At 45.8% G+C, this 14163-nt stretch overlaps 1 protein-coding gene across 3 annotated transcripts in view; it reads left to right on the top strand.

Annotated features, from left to right (window-relative positions):
- Positions 1-14163, top strand: part of ZFYVE9 (zinc finger FYVE-type containing 9) — a 170941-nt gene that overhangs the window by 146496 nt on the left and 10282 nt on the right. For all 3 annotated transcript variants that reach the window (XM_030206156.1, XM_030206155.1, XM_030206157.1), the window contains 4 exons: positions 1758-1838; positions 7556-7718; positions 11354-11459; positions 11920-12096. In XM_030206156.1, the coding sequence (XP_030062016.1) occupies positions 1758-1838; positions 7556-7718; positions 11354-11459; positions 11920-12096 (527 nt within the window). The remainder of the gene's footprint in view (positions 1-1757; positions 1839-7555; positions 7719-11353; positions 11460-11919; positions 12097-14163) is intronic.

The following is a 14163-nucleotide window of genomic DNA, read 5'->3' on the forward strand; positions in this document are numbered from 1 at the left end:
GGGTGGTGGACTTTGATCCTGGGGAACTGAGGAACTGAGTTCGATTCCCACTTCAGGCACAGGCAGCTTCTTGTGACTCTGGACAAGTCACTTAACCCTCCATTGCCCCATGTAAGCCGCATTGAGCCTGCCATGAGTGGGAAAGCGCGGGAAACAAATGTAACAAAAATAAAATAGATACTATTGGAGATTCTACATGGAATGTTGCTACTATTGGAGATTCTACATGGAATGTTGCTATTCCACTAGCAACATTCCATGTAGAAGGCCGTGCAAGGCTTCTGTTTCTGTGAGTCTGACATCCTGCACATACGTGCAGGATGTCAGACTCACAGAAGCAGAAGCCTGCGCGGCCACATTGGTGATCTGCAAGGGCCGACTTCTAGTGGAATAGCAACATTCCATGTAGAATCTCAAATAGTAGCAACAGTGGAGGAGTGGCCTAGTGCTTAGGGTGGTGGACTTTGGTCCTGGGGAACTGAGGAACTGAGTTGGATTCCCACTTCAGGCACAGGCAGCTCCTTGTGACTCTGGGCAAGTCACTTAACCCTCCATTGTCCCCATGTAAGCCGCATTGAGCCTGTCATGAGTGGGAAAGCGCAGGGTACAAATGTAACAACAATAAAATAGATACTATTGGAGATTCTACATGGAATGTTGCTACTATTGGAGATTCTACATGGAATGTTGCTACTATTGGAGATTCTACACGGAATGTTGCTATTCCACTAGCAACATTCCATGTAGAATGCTGCGCAGGCTTCTGTTTCTGTGAGTCTGACGTCCTGCACGTATGTGCAGGACGTCAGACTCACAGGAGCAGAAGCCTGTGCGGCCACATTGGTGATCCGCAAGGGCCGACTTCTACATGGAATGTTGCTAGTGGAATACCAACATTCCATGTAGAATCTCAAATAGTAGCAACAGTGGAGGAGTGGCCTAGTGGTTAGGGTGGTGGACTTTGGTCCTGGGGAACTGAGGAACTGAGTTTGATTCCAATTTCAGGCACAGGCAGCTCCTTGTGACTCTGGGCAAGTCACTTAACCCTCCACTGCCCCATGTAAGCTGCATTGAACCTGCCATGAGTGGGAAAGCGCGGGGTACAAATGTAATAAATAAAAAAAAAACATGAGCAGCTGCATTCTGTCAACCTGGAGTGGCTTCAGAAGTGTAGAGGGGACCCCCACAAATAAATCATTACATTGGTCCAGATAAGTGCCTGAAATATAGTACAAAGGTTCTCAAAACTTAGAAGTGGCTCAAGGCATCGCAAAATTTGTAATTTTTTAAAATACTGTTTTTACAATATAAATAACTTGATTTGTCTGACAACTGCAAATTGAGTAGTAAGAATACATTTGAAGCTGCAAATGTTCTTTTCCCTAAGGTTTATTTTTGCCATTGGTCTAGCACTGGATCCTTTTGGAAAATATCTCCTTCCCCACATCCTCACTGAACTCTCCTGTAAATCAGCTGGCCAAGAGCGGAAAGAAGGCCTCTTGGTCCTGAAAACATTTCTTAGAGATAAGAGCAGCCCTGAGCCTGCTGATGGATAATAGTAACCTTTTAATTTGAGTCTGTGATAGTTTTTATATTAGGGATGTGTTGCCCTTTTGAGAGAATTCGCTGTTCTGATCACTCATAGTGTTTTCCTAGTCCTGCCTATAAGTAATATAGCTCTTAAACGCTTGCTGTAAGCTACACGTTTAAACTACTGAGGTTATAAAAAGCCTTACCATTTCTGCTTCTTGTTGCAGTGACTGGGGCCAGCTTCTTCGTGTTCAGTGGAGCTTTAAAGTCCTCATCAGGATACCTTGCCAAATCCAGTATTGTGGAAGGTAATTAAACGTTATAATTTATGCTGTTTTTTTTCTTTCTCAGAACTATAGGGCAAAGGGTGTATTCTTATATTAATATGCAAGCATCACTAAAGTGAGAGTCGCCAGAGGAACACTGAGTTTCAACATCTCAAACAAACAAACAAAAAAAAAAAAGGACTGGAAATATGCCAGAATTGTGAAGGAGCTCATGTTAGGTTTGCCTTTGATTAGATGAAGACGCACAGCAGCCTTAAAATCCAGGTGCCCACATGAACAGATATATGGAAAAGCCACAGAACAGGTTAAAGTGAAGAAAACCACAAGAATATTGCATTTCCAATCCAACAAAGGACAAATGTCGGTGATTTGTGCAGGCAAAAAGCACTTTACCCATGTGAAATTACATTCCAACTTCTCCTTCCTAGGCAGCCAACTCTGGAATACCCTCCCCAGACCAATCTGATCACTCAATGACCATCTGCCCTTCCGGAAATCACTAAAAACCCATCTGTTCAGGCAAGCCTACCCAAACAACCCAGATTAATTCCTATGTAGCTATCTATCCATCACATATTCAGGAGTCAACGATAATGACCTAGACTACATCTCCCACCACATCTCCCCTGCCTATCCCTTGCTCTATCCCCTCCCCTAAAGCTCACCTACCCTTGCTCTCACCTCTCCTACTCCCTTCACTCTTGCCCATCCCCTTCCGCCTCATCTACCCCTCCAATTGCTCACTTACCCGTGCTCATCCTTGCTTCTCTACATTCTTATCTCTTTTATTACTCCGATAACGCCCAGCTTATTTCTCTTCATCAATACTTTGTAATCCCAATTACTATGTAAGCCGCATTGAACCTGCTTTGAGTGGGAAAGCACGGGGTACAAATGTAATAAATAAATAAATTCCTGAAAATTACTCATCATTAATGCATAAAAATTCTTGCATTGTTCCACATTGAGCTGCCAGTCCCTGGGGCGTTTAGACTTGAGGAGAAGTTCTTCCATAAACTTGATTCTTTTTTTTTTTTTTTAATAGAGATCTACACGTGTACATTTCAAGTAAACATTTACCTATACAAAAACCAGATACAATTGATTGTGTATACTTTATAAATGCTGCATTATTCTCAGTTTACACATACATGAGCTTTGAAAATTGGTACAAATCCTCCAGTTACAAAAATATGTGCAGTTTTTGTCCCGGTGCTTACAGTGCAAAATTCTTTCTCAGTGTTATTCATTTTCCTTGTGGCTACTGTTAACGAGAGAAAATGGAAAGGAAAAAGTCAATCATACCCTCTGCCCCTGTGCAAGAGTGAGGCAGGTTCAAGACTTTGTCAGACCACTCTTGATGGCTTTGTGACACCTATTTCAGATGTTGGAGCTTCAGTGCAGGAGATTGGCAGTGGAGTTGCCATGGCTAGTGATCTTGACTGTTAAGTTCAGTTTTAAAGTAGTATCTGCAGGTGTGATGGGATCTCTTTTGGCTGTGGGAGCCATATTGATCAGAACTTAGTGCAGATAGTTCAAAACACGGCAGTTTGTATCCTTTCCTATGCGTGTCAATTCAATCATATTACTCCTTTATTGAAACATTCATTGGCTCCCTCTTAATTTTCGCATTGATCATAAAATTCTAACAAAGACTTACAAACCCCACCACCGGGGAATCCCATCCTATCTTGCCACTCTGATCAATCTATATAGGCCCCTTCTTCGGACGGCTTTGGACCACTTCCTTACAGATCCTCCTTTATCTTGTGCTAAGCTGGAGTTTACCCACCATTCAGCTTTCTTTGGTTGGGCTCCTTCCTTCCTTTTTCAGCAGTAGCTCAAGGTGAGTTACATTCAGGTATACTGGGTATTTCTCACAATCTAATTTTGTACCTGAGGCAATTGAGGGTTAAGTGACTTGCCCAAGATCACAAGGAGTAGCAGTGGGATTTGAACCGGCCACCTCTGGATGTCAAGACTGGTGCTCTAACCACTAGGCTACTCCTTCACTCCCTTACTAGCTAGCTGCTACTCACTATAGTTTAGCTGCCACCTTTTGCCATTCCTTTCTTTACTTTCCACTGTCCAGTGCATTATATTGGAGTTCCTTTCTTTTCCCTAAAGTATGTACACAGTTCTGAAGGGCTTTTGCAGATTGCCCACTTGGTCTGCTGCCCACTTGGTCTGCTGTTCTTCCCTTGCTAGTCATTGCAGGCTTGACGTGGCAGCGCTAGACATTCCAGATATGATGTGGCAGCGCGTGTGGCCACGATCTGTGAAGCATTGTTTCAGTCTTCTGAGGTTGTAGTACCCCGTCCCAATTGAGGGACTGCTTTCCATAGCATCCCACAGATCAATCCAGAGACTTGTGGGATGTACCAAAGTAAAATTAGTCATTACCTGATAATTTTCTTTCTATTAGTCTCAACAGATCAATCCGGAGGCCCACCCTTTGTTCTGGTTGTTTCATCAGATTCCTATGTTTGATTTTGGCTACAACCCACCCCCCCCCCCACCAAAAAAAAAAAAACCCAAAACAAGTAAAAAGGAAATCTGTTACTCTCCTGCAGGAACGGTTGAGGAGCCTACATGGGTTTTATGCAGGCAGGAGAGTACTTACTGTCGCTCCCCTACAGTCTGTTAGGGTTCCCTAGCTTTCAGAAGTACACACTTTGACCAACCAATGTCACTTTCTTTGTAGGAGTTGAATTTGGCACCATCCAATCCATAGCATCTGGACTGTTATCCAGGAGAAATGCTCAGTGCCAGCTGGAGCTTATTTGTAGGTACTTGGGCATATGGTGGGAGCTGTTCATGCCATTCTTCTAGCTCACCTGAAAATGCGGCATCCTCAGTGGGATCATATTTCAGTGGAATTGATGTTCCTAACCTCTTTCCAGTATTCTGTATCAACCTTCTCAGCTTCATTTGCTGTTAGTGATGGATGCACCATGCTCCTATGCTGTTCCTAATAGTTATCACTTCGGCTAGGAGAGTTAGAGAACTTCAGGCTTTGGTAATGTACAAGCTGTGTATCCAATTCCATCGTCACAAAATTGTCCTTTGGACACATTGCAAGATTTTACCTAAGGGTATCGTGCCTCCACACCTGAAAGTGTCCTGTCAGAATCTTATCAAAACAAAAGACCTTCATACTCTAGAAGATTGTAAACTGACTCTCACCTGCTACTTAGAGAACTGTATCCTTGAGAAAGTCGATCCAGTTGTTCATTTATTTTAATCCAAATAGGATTGGTGTACCAGTTATGTAAAGAACTCTGGTAAACAGGTTAGCCTCTTGTATATAGTTTTGCTATGAGCAAGTGGTTATTCCTCCCAGCTTCAAAGTCAAGTCTCCTGTGGCATTCCTAGGCTGCCTGACACCCGGGGTGGATCGCCAATGCGTCCCCCCCCTCCGGGCGAAATTACACCCACCCCCCGGTGCATTTTTACTTGCTGGGGGGGGGGGTGCCGCGCACCTGTTGGCCGAGTCCGCTCGTTCCCTCCCTGCTGCTCCCTCTGCCCCGGAACAGGAACCTGTTCCGGGGCAGAGGGAGCAGCAGGGAGAGAATGAGCGGACTCGGCCAACAGGCGCGCGGCACCCCCCCCCCCCCCCCCCCACAGCGGCGTGCACCCGGGGCAGACGGCCCCCCCCCCCCCCCTTGGTATGCCACTGCAAGTCTCATCAGATCAGAGCTACTGCAGCATTGGGTAGCCCTCATGAAATCTGCCTCTGAATACTGTCTGCAAGGCAGCTACCTGGGCCTCTTTATACTTTCACTGTGCATTACTGTTTGGACCAGGCTTCAGCACAGGATAGTGTTTTCAGTTAAATGGCGCTGCCCAATCTGTCCTTATGATCTAACAACTCTCGCAGGATGCCCAAAAGACTAAGACAACATTGACCTGAGTAACCCTGATCTTGGAAGTTGCCCACTTGATACTAGGATTGATGAGGCACACAATTCCTCCCACCTCCCTAAGAGTTGCTTGAATGTTTTGAGCTTTGAAATTTATATTTTTGAGAAGACCATTGTGTTCGAGAAGGGCTGTATATTATCAGAACTTTCCACTGAGCAGTTCATCTCGGTGCACTCAGATGATGTCACCCACTTGTGTGTCCTTAGCAATTCTGCTGTCTATTTAAAACATCTGTTACAGGTGAGCAACCTTACTTGAGCTGGTCCTAGGGCAGGGCAACAAACATTGGATTCCATTATTCAGGATATCTCTGAAGATAGATTGAATCAAGAACACACGAAAGGCATGACATAAGAAGCTACTTAGTTACGTTTCTTCTTTAACTGGACCCTTACTGGATGTTTAGATTATACTTTTTGGCATGAAGTTGTTTTGTCCTTGGAGCAAGCTTCTTTTTGAGGTTTTTTTTTTAAGTGTGTGAGATTGTGTTCTGGCAGAGATCAGCGTCAGAGTTTTCTGGAATTGGCTCGCAGGTGGGCAGTGATGTAGTACTTTCTGAGAAATAGCTCCTACAACACCTACTTTTTATTTCTTCTTTAAATGACTCTGCTGCTTTTCTTTTTTTCTTGGCCTCTTTTCAACTCAGTGTCCGAGCTCGAATGTGTGTATATGCTAAGAATTTTTTCTACATTACCCTTTGTTTATGAATTGCAGTTTTCCTTGTTGAAGCTTCCTTGGTCTTCCCTTAAGTTGTCTTGAAACATTTCCTTTAAATTACGTATATACATTTTAATAAGGGTCAAACCACAACTAGTATGGTAGGGACCTTTATCCTAAAGAATAGGAAGATCAGTAGCAGGCTCAGATGGAACATTTGAATTTGGGTAAGAATTGGTACCTGGTGGGTTTTAGTAACACATTCCATCCGTGCAGCTTCCACAGTGCAGGGGAGCCCAGTCAGGAAGGGGGGGACCCAGTGACTTTGCACTGTGAGAACAGAGGCAGAATGCGGCAGAAATTGTTTTTAAAGACGTTCTGCGTTATCTCCTGCTGGCTTTTTTTTTATAATTCAAGTACTTGTGGCTTGTTCCTGCCCTCCCCCCCCCCCCCCCAAGAGACAGAGAAGCACATCACAGCTAGTGGGAGACAAGGACTTATGCGCTTTTCTGGTTCTTGGAGGGACATAGAATGTAGTACTTGGTGCATTGGAGAAAACTGATAGGAAGTGGTGTGGCAACTTTTTATAAAATAGACAAAATTTCAGCGAATAATCTTATAAATAACAAAATATCGAGCTGAAGATTCTTTGAAAACTCCTCACTGTGAGACACAAAAAAAAGTTTTGTAAAAGGGAGTTTTTTGACCAATGATAATATTGGAGTCCATGTAGAGCTGGTATTGTGAAATTTTGTCTGCTGCCGAGTGAGGACTTGTGAGGTCTTTTCCTCCTCCAATAATATAAAAAAAATCTCTTCAAAAATTTGAAAACTGAAAAGAAATTGAAAACTCACTGTGAGATTTATTTAAACCTCAAAGAATATTCAGCTCGATATTTTGTGACTTTTTATAAAAACAATGTTTGCTACTCTTTACTTCCTGAAACTTAAAGGCAGCAGGAAGGAAAGAGCACCCCCCCCTCGCCCCAAGCCACAGAGCCCCAGATTTTAAATTTTCACCACTGCAATAACCTGTCTTAAAGGAATAGGTGGTGTGTATGTTATGGTGAAAATTAGACCCGAATAAATTGTTTCTTCCCTCTTGCTCTGTAGACCTGGAAATAATTGTCTTTTATAACTTCTTGGGTTTTTTCCCAGATGGAGTTATGGTCCAGATCACTACTGAGAGCATGGATGCCCTGAGGCAGGCCCTGAGGGAGATGAAAGACTTCACAATCACCTGTGGCAAAGTGGATGCTGAGGAGCCTCAGGAGCAGGTTTATATACAGTGGGTGGACGACGACAAAGTCTTCAACAAGGGGTAAATAAATGTGGAATTTTCTGGGAAAGTGTGCTCTGTGTGTCTATAATTTGGTTATTCTACATATGCTGTCTCTGACCTCATGTGCAACTTTCTTCAAATCAATCACCTTACTTTCTAATTTTTCCTACTTTCTTACTCATCTATATGTTATAACTTTGCCTTACCCTTCACTACCATTTATAATGTTCTAGTACATATTGTGTTGTCATTGCAAGTAGTATACCATGCCATACTTTGTATAGTTGTTCGAATATTTTTACTGCTCTAATTGCCTATTGCTCATGTTTGATCTATTCTTACAGTACACTGCCTTGAGTGATTTCCTTCAAAAAGGCGGTAAATAAATCCTAATAAATATGCTGCGAGCAGCTTTGTGATTGGTGGCTGAAATATGTAGTTTTGTCTACATTTCAAATTTTCCAGTGAGCTGTCTTTTTTTTTTTTTTTCCATCAGTCTTATTATGGATTAACCTTCAAGAATAGCAAAGAGAATGTCCTCCCAAACTGAGGAAAAGAGTTCGGCCTTAATAGTTAGAGTAATGGAGTAAGAACCAGGGTAGCCAGGATTCAAATCCTCCTTTAGCCACTGACACTCCTTGTGATCCTGGGGCAAGTCATTTTTATCTTCTGTTACTTCAGGTACCCATTTAGACTGTAAGCTTGTTGGAGAAAGGATCTATTCAGGTAGAATATCACCACTGGACAGCACTGTGTACATTCAGCAACACTGGAGAAATTAGTATTTAAAACAAATGGGAAAGCATGTGGCTGGTTCCATTGGCTTAGTGAAACATAACGAAGCACGCCTCCGGGGAAGTGACATTAGATCCCTGATTCTGATACATCTCACTTGCAACATCTCTTCGTGTGTTTTGCATTTACACCCTAGGAGTGTCTAGGGGGAAATATGAATAGGTATATTACCGCCTTGTACTAGCCCCCCTTTTTTTGTGTGTGGCTTCATCGGTAGCTGGTGTTTCCACTGCCCATTTATGATAGTATGCTACAGTTTTATTTTCATGTGACTTTGTTTTGATATATACGTTTGGACAAGTGTCTGGAATACATTTTATTTATTTATTTGTTGCATTTGTATCCCACATTTTCCCACCTATTTGCAGGCTCAATGTGGCTTACATATAACCTTAAAAGCATTCACCAATACCGGTATGAACAAATGCAAGGTAATGACAGGTAGAATAAGGTTCGTATGTGGATGGATGCGTTGGGGAATTGTAGAGAGGAAGAGTTATGACTATTGCTAGCTATAGTTTCAAGAGAGGAAGAGTTATTTTGTGTTTATACCGGGCCTTGGTTTCGTTGGGTCGGTAGGGTATGCCTTGTTGAACAGATTCGTTTTGAGTAATTTCCGGAAGTTTAGGTGGTCGTACGTTGTTTTCAGGGCTGTTGGTATTGTGTTCCATAGTTGTGTGCTTGTATTGGAAAAGCTGGAGGCATAGGTTAGCAGCTTCATTAAAGCTTAGTAATAGGAGTGAGTAATGGACGAGAGCGATCTCGGGATTTATCAGGTGCTTCTTCCAAGTGATCTGTGTTGTCCAGACAGGATTTTGGCCTTGATAAGAGTATTCCTCTGCACCCAGCATGACACTTAGCCTTGTGTCACTAACTTTTGCAGGAGGGGGCCTCTTTCTGCAGTGCTGTGTTGGACAGCAGTGTTCCTTCTAAAGTGCCTGTGTGGCCGTGCACACCGCACCTCCAGCCGTGCACTTCCTGGGCAAAAATTGGAGCGATTGCCATCGCCACCTGGTTCACTCGTCTGTACAATGAGCATGCTCGGACCTCATGGGCAGGCAGGTACTTGTACTGATCTTATGATGAACGAGATCAGCGTAAGGACATTCCTGCCTGCGAGTTTCAAGCATGTCCATGGTGCAGGCACAGAGGAGAACTCCAAGAAGCAGCAGCACAAGCTTTTGCTGTCCTACTAAGGCACAGGAGGGTCCATGCTGTGCTGGAGAAGAACAGCAGCAAAAGACCTTTGCTGGGAGGGGAGGAGAACAGCAGGAGGCACAGAGACTGGGAGAGCTAGTGAGGATTGGATGAGTGGTTGAGCGGGAACTCAAATTTGGGAGGAGAAAGGGGGACTGGAGCGAGAATGAGGTCTGAGAGCAGGACCATGGAGGTTGGGAGTAGGGGAGAATGGAATGGGGGAGAAAGGACCTGGGCAAGAGAGAGCAGGGACTATGCCTCCAGCTTTTCCTATACAAGCACACAACTATGGAACACAATACCAACAGCCCTGAAAACAACGTATGACCACCTAAACTTGAAGGTGGGCTTCTTTCCTAGAAGTTTCATCAGGAGGAAAAAAAAATTCAATAAAGGACTGCCATTGTCTCTTTCTTGAAGGCCTGTGTTGCTTTTTCTTGTCTATATTGTATGCTTGTATGCTGTATTACCCTCTCTTTTGTGATTACTGTTTGAAGTCAGCCATCTTGCAGCACCTCCCTCTCCCCACCCAGTACTTTGTATTCTTAGGGCCAGCCAATTCATTTTTAAAGGGGAAGAGTCTGAGACAAGCAGTGCTACAGGGGAAAACAGACACAGGAAGTTCCCTTGGCAGGACTTCAAAATGAACCTTATTCACACCTTCTGAAGCAGGCCGAAGCGATTTTTGATATGTCGCTCACCGTCCACGGTTATGTAAGCATTTATAGATGAATAACTCTTCTGGGCAAAGCTACCCAATGAGTAATTCCCAGGTTCCGTTTACAGGAGTCTGGCTAAACCAACTTCCGAGCTCTGTCCAGGGGTTATATATTATAAAGGAACCTGGCTGTTCTGGGCCTACACCAGAACTTTTCTTCTGTTAGAGAGAACTGGAATAAAAGTAAAGTCACTGCTGTGAAATATATTAATTTATTATATAGGTAAGAAAATAGAATAATACACCCTACACTACAGCTCAGCTGTACAATTGTAGCTCCCTTATGCTGATAAGCAACTGTAGAATGTATTGTCTAACTAAAACACTGATATCACTGGTTACTAGGTTATTACACAATCCTGATTAGTAATACTGACTAGGTCATGAAGTAATACAGTTAGCAGCACATCTTCCTGATGAAATCCCTGTATGTACATCTGCAGGCTTGCCTTAACACGGCACCTTTTCTGACGTGTGCTGCTGACAGCAAATGTATTTCCCTTCACAGAGATGGGGGGGGGGGGGGGGGGGGTTAGGGAGAGAGTTCTCTGTGGTCTTCTCTACATGTGAACTCTCATTTACCTGTAGAGAATCCCTTTGGAATTTGCCCCCATATAGCTTACCAGTACATGAAATTCTCTCCCCGACACTGTTCTACTGTCCCAGGCTCCATCGTCCCCCTCTCTTTGGGATTTTGATCTGCTGCTGTTGCCACTACCTTCCTGGCCCCAGTCTGCCAGTACAGCCACTATCTTCTCCCTTGCTGAGCCTGATCTGCGATAGCAGCAAGTGAATAATTTTGTATTGTGTCAGGAGAGTCTGTTAATTTTTACAGTTTATTTGCTCATGTATCGTGCTTGCAATAAAATTGGATCTCTCTTTCTATCTTTTTTTTCTTGGGCAAACTTACCCTCTGTTGTAAGGTACATATTAAGCCCTTATCCGCCTCCCTCCTTTCTTCTAGTGTTTCAAGTCCCATTGACGGCAAATCCATGGAGTCAATAACCAGTGTGAAGATATTCCATGGATCAGAATATAAAGCAAACGGGAAAGTCATCAGATGGACAGAGGTAGGAAAATTGACCGTCATGCTAATGCACAGATGGGAGATTTCAGCACGGGGTTAACTGGATTCCCGTTGCCAAGGTCTAGAAGCAATTTTAGTTGTGTAGCTGTGTATTAAATCCAAGAATTGTTTTGTTTTCATTCTTATTGTGTAATTCCTCTTTATAAGAAGTGGTTCGGTAGCAGTGTTAGTTGGGGACTGTCATTGGAGTGCTTTTATGTTTCACATATACACTCTGAAATGTCATCATTTGCTCATGTCTGATCTGAAGAAGATGGTATTACCTTCGAAAGCTAATAAAAAAAAGTATCTTATCTTATTTTGTTTTATTTCTATTATCTTTATAAGAATAATCTATAGATGCTGATTTATGTGAACTCCTTCAGAGTTTCATTATAGACACTTCATAAGACCTGTTAGGTAGCTGGTTGTGCTGTAAAAAGTCACATTTCTGCCTTATTTAGGTTTTTTTTCTGGAGAATGATGACCAGCAGAGTGGCCTAAGTGACCCTGCAGACCACAGCAGACTGACTGAAAATGTTGCCAAGGCTTTCTGTCTAGCTCTTTGCTCTCACTTGAAGCTACTGAAGGAAGATGGAATGACTAAGCTGGGCCTACGTGTCACACTGGACGCTGATCAAGTAAGTTGGAGAAAGTGTTTCCTAGCTGAGGTGGAGGAAGTCCAAGGACAAATAGGATATGAAGTTTCTCCGAGGACAAGCAGGCTGCTTGTTCTCACTGATGGGTGACGTCCACGGCAGCCCCTCCAATCGGAAACTTCACTAGCAAAGTCCTTTGCTAGCCCTCGCGCGCCCGCGCGCACCGCGCATGCGCGGCCGTCTTCCCGCCCGAAACCGGCTCGAGCCGGCCAGTCTTCTTTTGTCCGCACTCGGTACGGTCGTGTTTTCGCCGTGTCGAACCCCGGAAAGTCGACCTCGCGCGTCCAATTTGTTTGAACGTGTTTTTTTCCTTCGGGAAAGTTTTGTACCTAGTCGGGAAGTGCTCCGGAAACCCCCCGCCGGGTTTCGTGTAAATCCTCCCCGTACTTCCAGCTTTTTTGCCCCGGTAAGTTTTCTTTCGTCGTCGGGGTAGGCCTTTTTTTCGGCCTCGGTCGAGATTTTTTCTCCCTCTAAATTTGGTGCTTCGAATTTCGCCATTTCGGCTTTTGATTTCGCCGGCGTGATTTTTCCGCCCATGACATCGAAGCCTTCCAGCGGCTTCAAGAAGTGCACCCAGTGCGCCCGGGTTATCTCGCTCACTGATCGACACTCGTCGTGTCTTCAGTGTCTGGGGGCCGAGCACCGCCCTCAGAACTGCAGTCTGTGTTCCCTGCTTCAAAGGCGGACTCAGGTAGCGAGACTAGCCCAGTGGAACGTGTTGTTCTCGGGCTCTTCGTCGGCATCGGCACCGGGATCTTCGAGTGCATCGACGTCGTCAGCGTCCAGACCATCTTCCTCGGCCGCCCCTGCATCGAGTGCATCGAGGCATCGGGCCTCGGCATCGGCGCCGAGACATCGGATAGCTGCATCGACGTCGGTGGTACCAGGACCTCGTCTGCTGATGTCGTCGGACGGTGGTGCATCGGGTGGAGTGCAGGTGAGGGCTGTCCATTCCCCTGCTGGTGGCGGTGAGCCCTCGGGTGGGTCTCCGCCTACCCTGAGGGCTCCTGCGGTACAGCCCCCCCGAGATCGACCTTCTTCAGTCTCGGCCCCGAGGAAGCGACGAGTGGATTCGACGTCCTCCTCGTCGGTGCCGGGGAGCTCCGGTGACATGCTTCGGAAGAAATCGAAGAAGCATCGACACCGGTCTCCTCCCCGTGTCGGCACCGAGAGCTCTGGGTCGCCGAGGGATTCGGCACCCAGCAGGCATCGGCACCGAGAGGACCGCTCACCCTCTGTTCAGGAGGTGTCGATGCGCTCCGCTCTGGACAGCCCGGAACAGCCTCCACGCCCGGAACAGGTACTGACGTCGACGCCTGCATCGACCTCTCAGCCTTTCTCTGCAGCCGCTCTAAACGAGAGCCTCCGGGCCGTTCTCCCAGAGATTCTGGGAGAGCTGTTGCGCCCTACCCCTCCGGTACCGGCGGTGCTTGCGCCACCGGTACCGTCGAGCGTGGCGCCGGCTGGCCCATCGCCCAGGTTGAGGTCCCCGACGTCGGTACCGCGTGCGGTACCGACCGCGGCCACCTCCCAGGAAGGCTCCCCGACTACGTCGGCGGAGGGAGCTTCGCCGATGCGGGCGAGGGAGTCTACCTCTCGACGCCCCCATCGTGGACAGGGTTCCACGGAGTCGAGCAGGGCGAGGTTGCAGACACAGGTCCGTGAACTTGTGTCTGACACCGAGGGTGAGGCCTCGTGGGAGGAAGAGGAAGATCCCAGATATTTCTCTGACGAGGAGTCTGGGGGTCTTCCGTCTGATCCCACTCCCTCTCCTGAGAGACAGCTTTCTCCTCCCGAGAGTCTGTCTTTTGCCTCCTTTGTCCGGGAGATGTCTACGGCCATCCCCTTCCCGGTGGTTGTGGAGGACGAGCCCAGGGCTGAAATGTTTGAGCTCCTGGACTATCCTTCTCCACCTAAGGAAGCGTCCACTGTTCCCTTGCACCATGTCCTGAAGAAGACATTGCTTGCGAACTGGACAAAACCATTAACTAATCCCCACATTCCCAAGAAGATCGAGTCCCAGTACCGGATCCATGGGGACCCAGAGCT

The sequence above is a fragment of the Microcaecilia unicolor genome, chromosome 6, assembly GCF_901765095.1.
Source record: "Microcaecilia unicolor chromosome 6, aMicUni1.1, whole genome shotgun sequence".
Classification (NCBI taxonomy): Eukaryota; Metazoa; Chordata; class Amphibia; order Gymnophiona; family Siphonopidae; genus Microcaecilia; species Microcaecilia unicolor.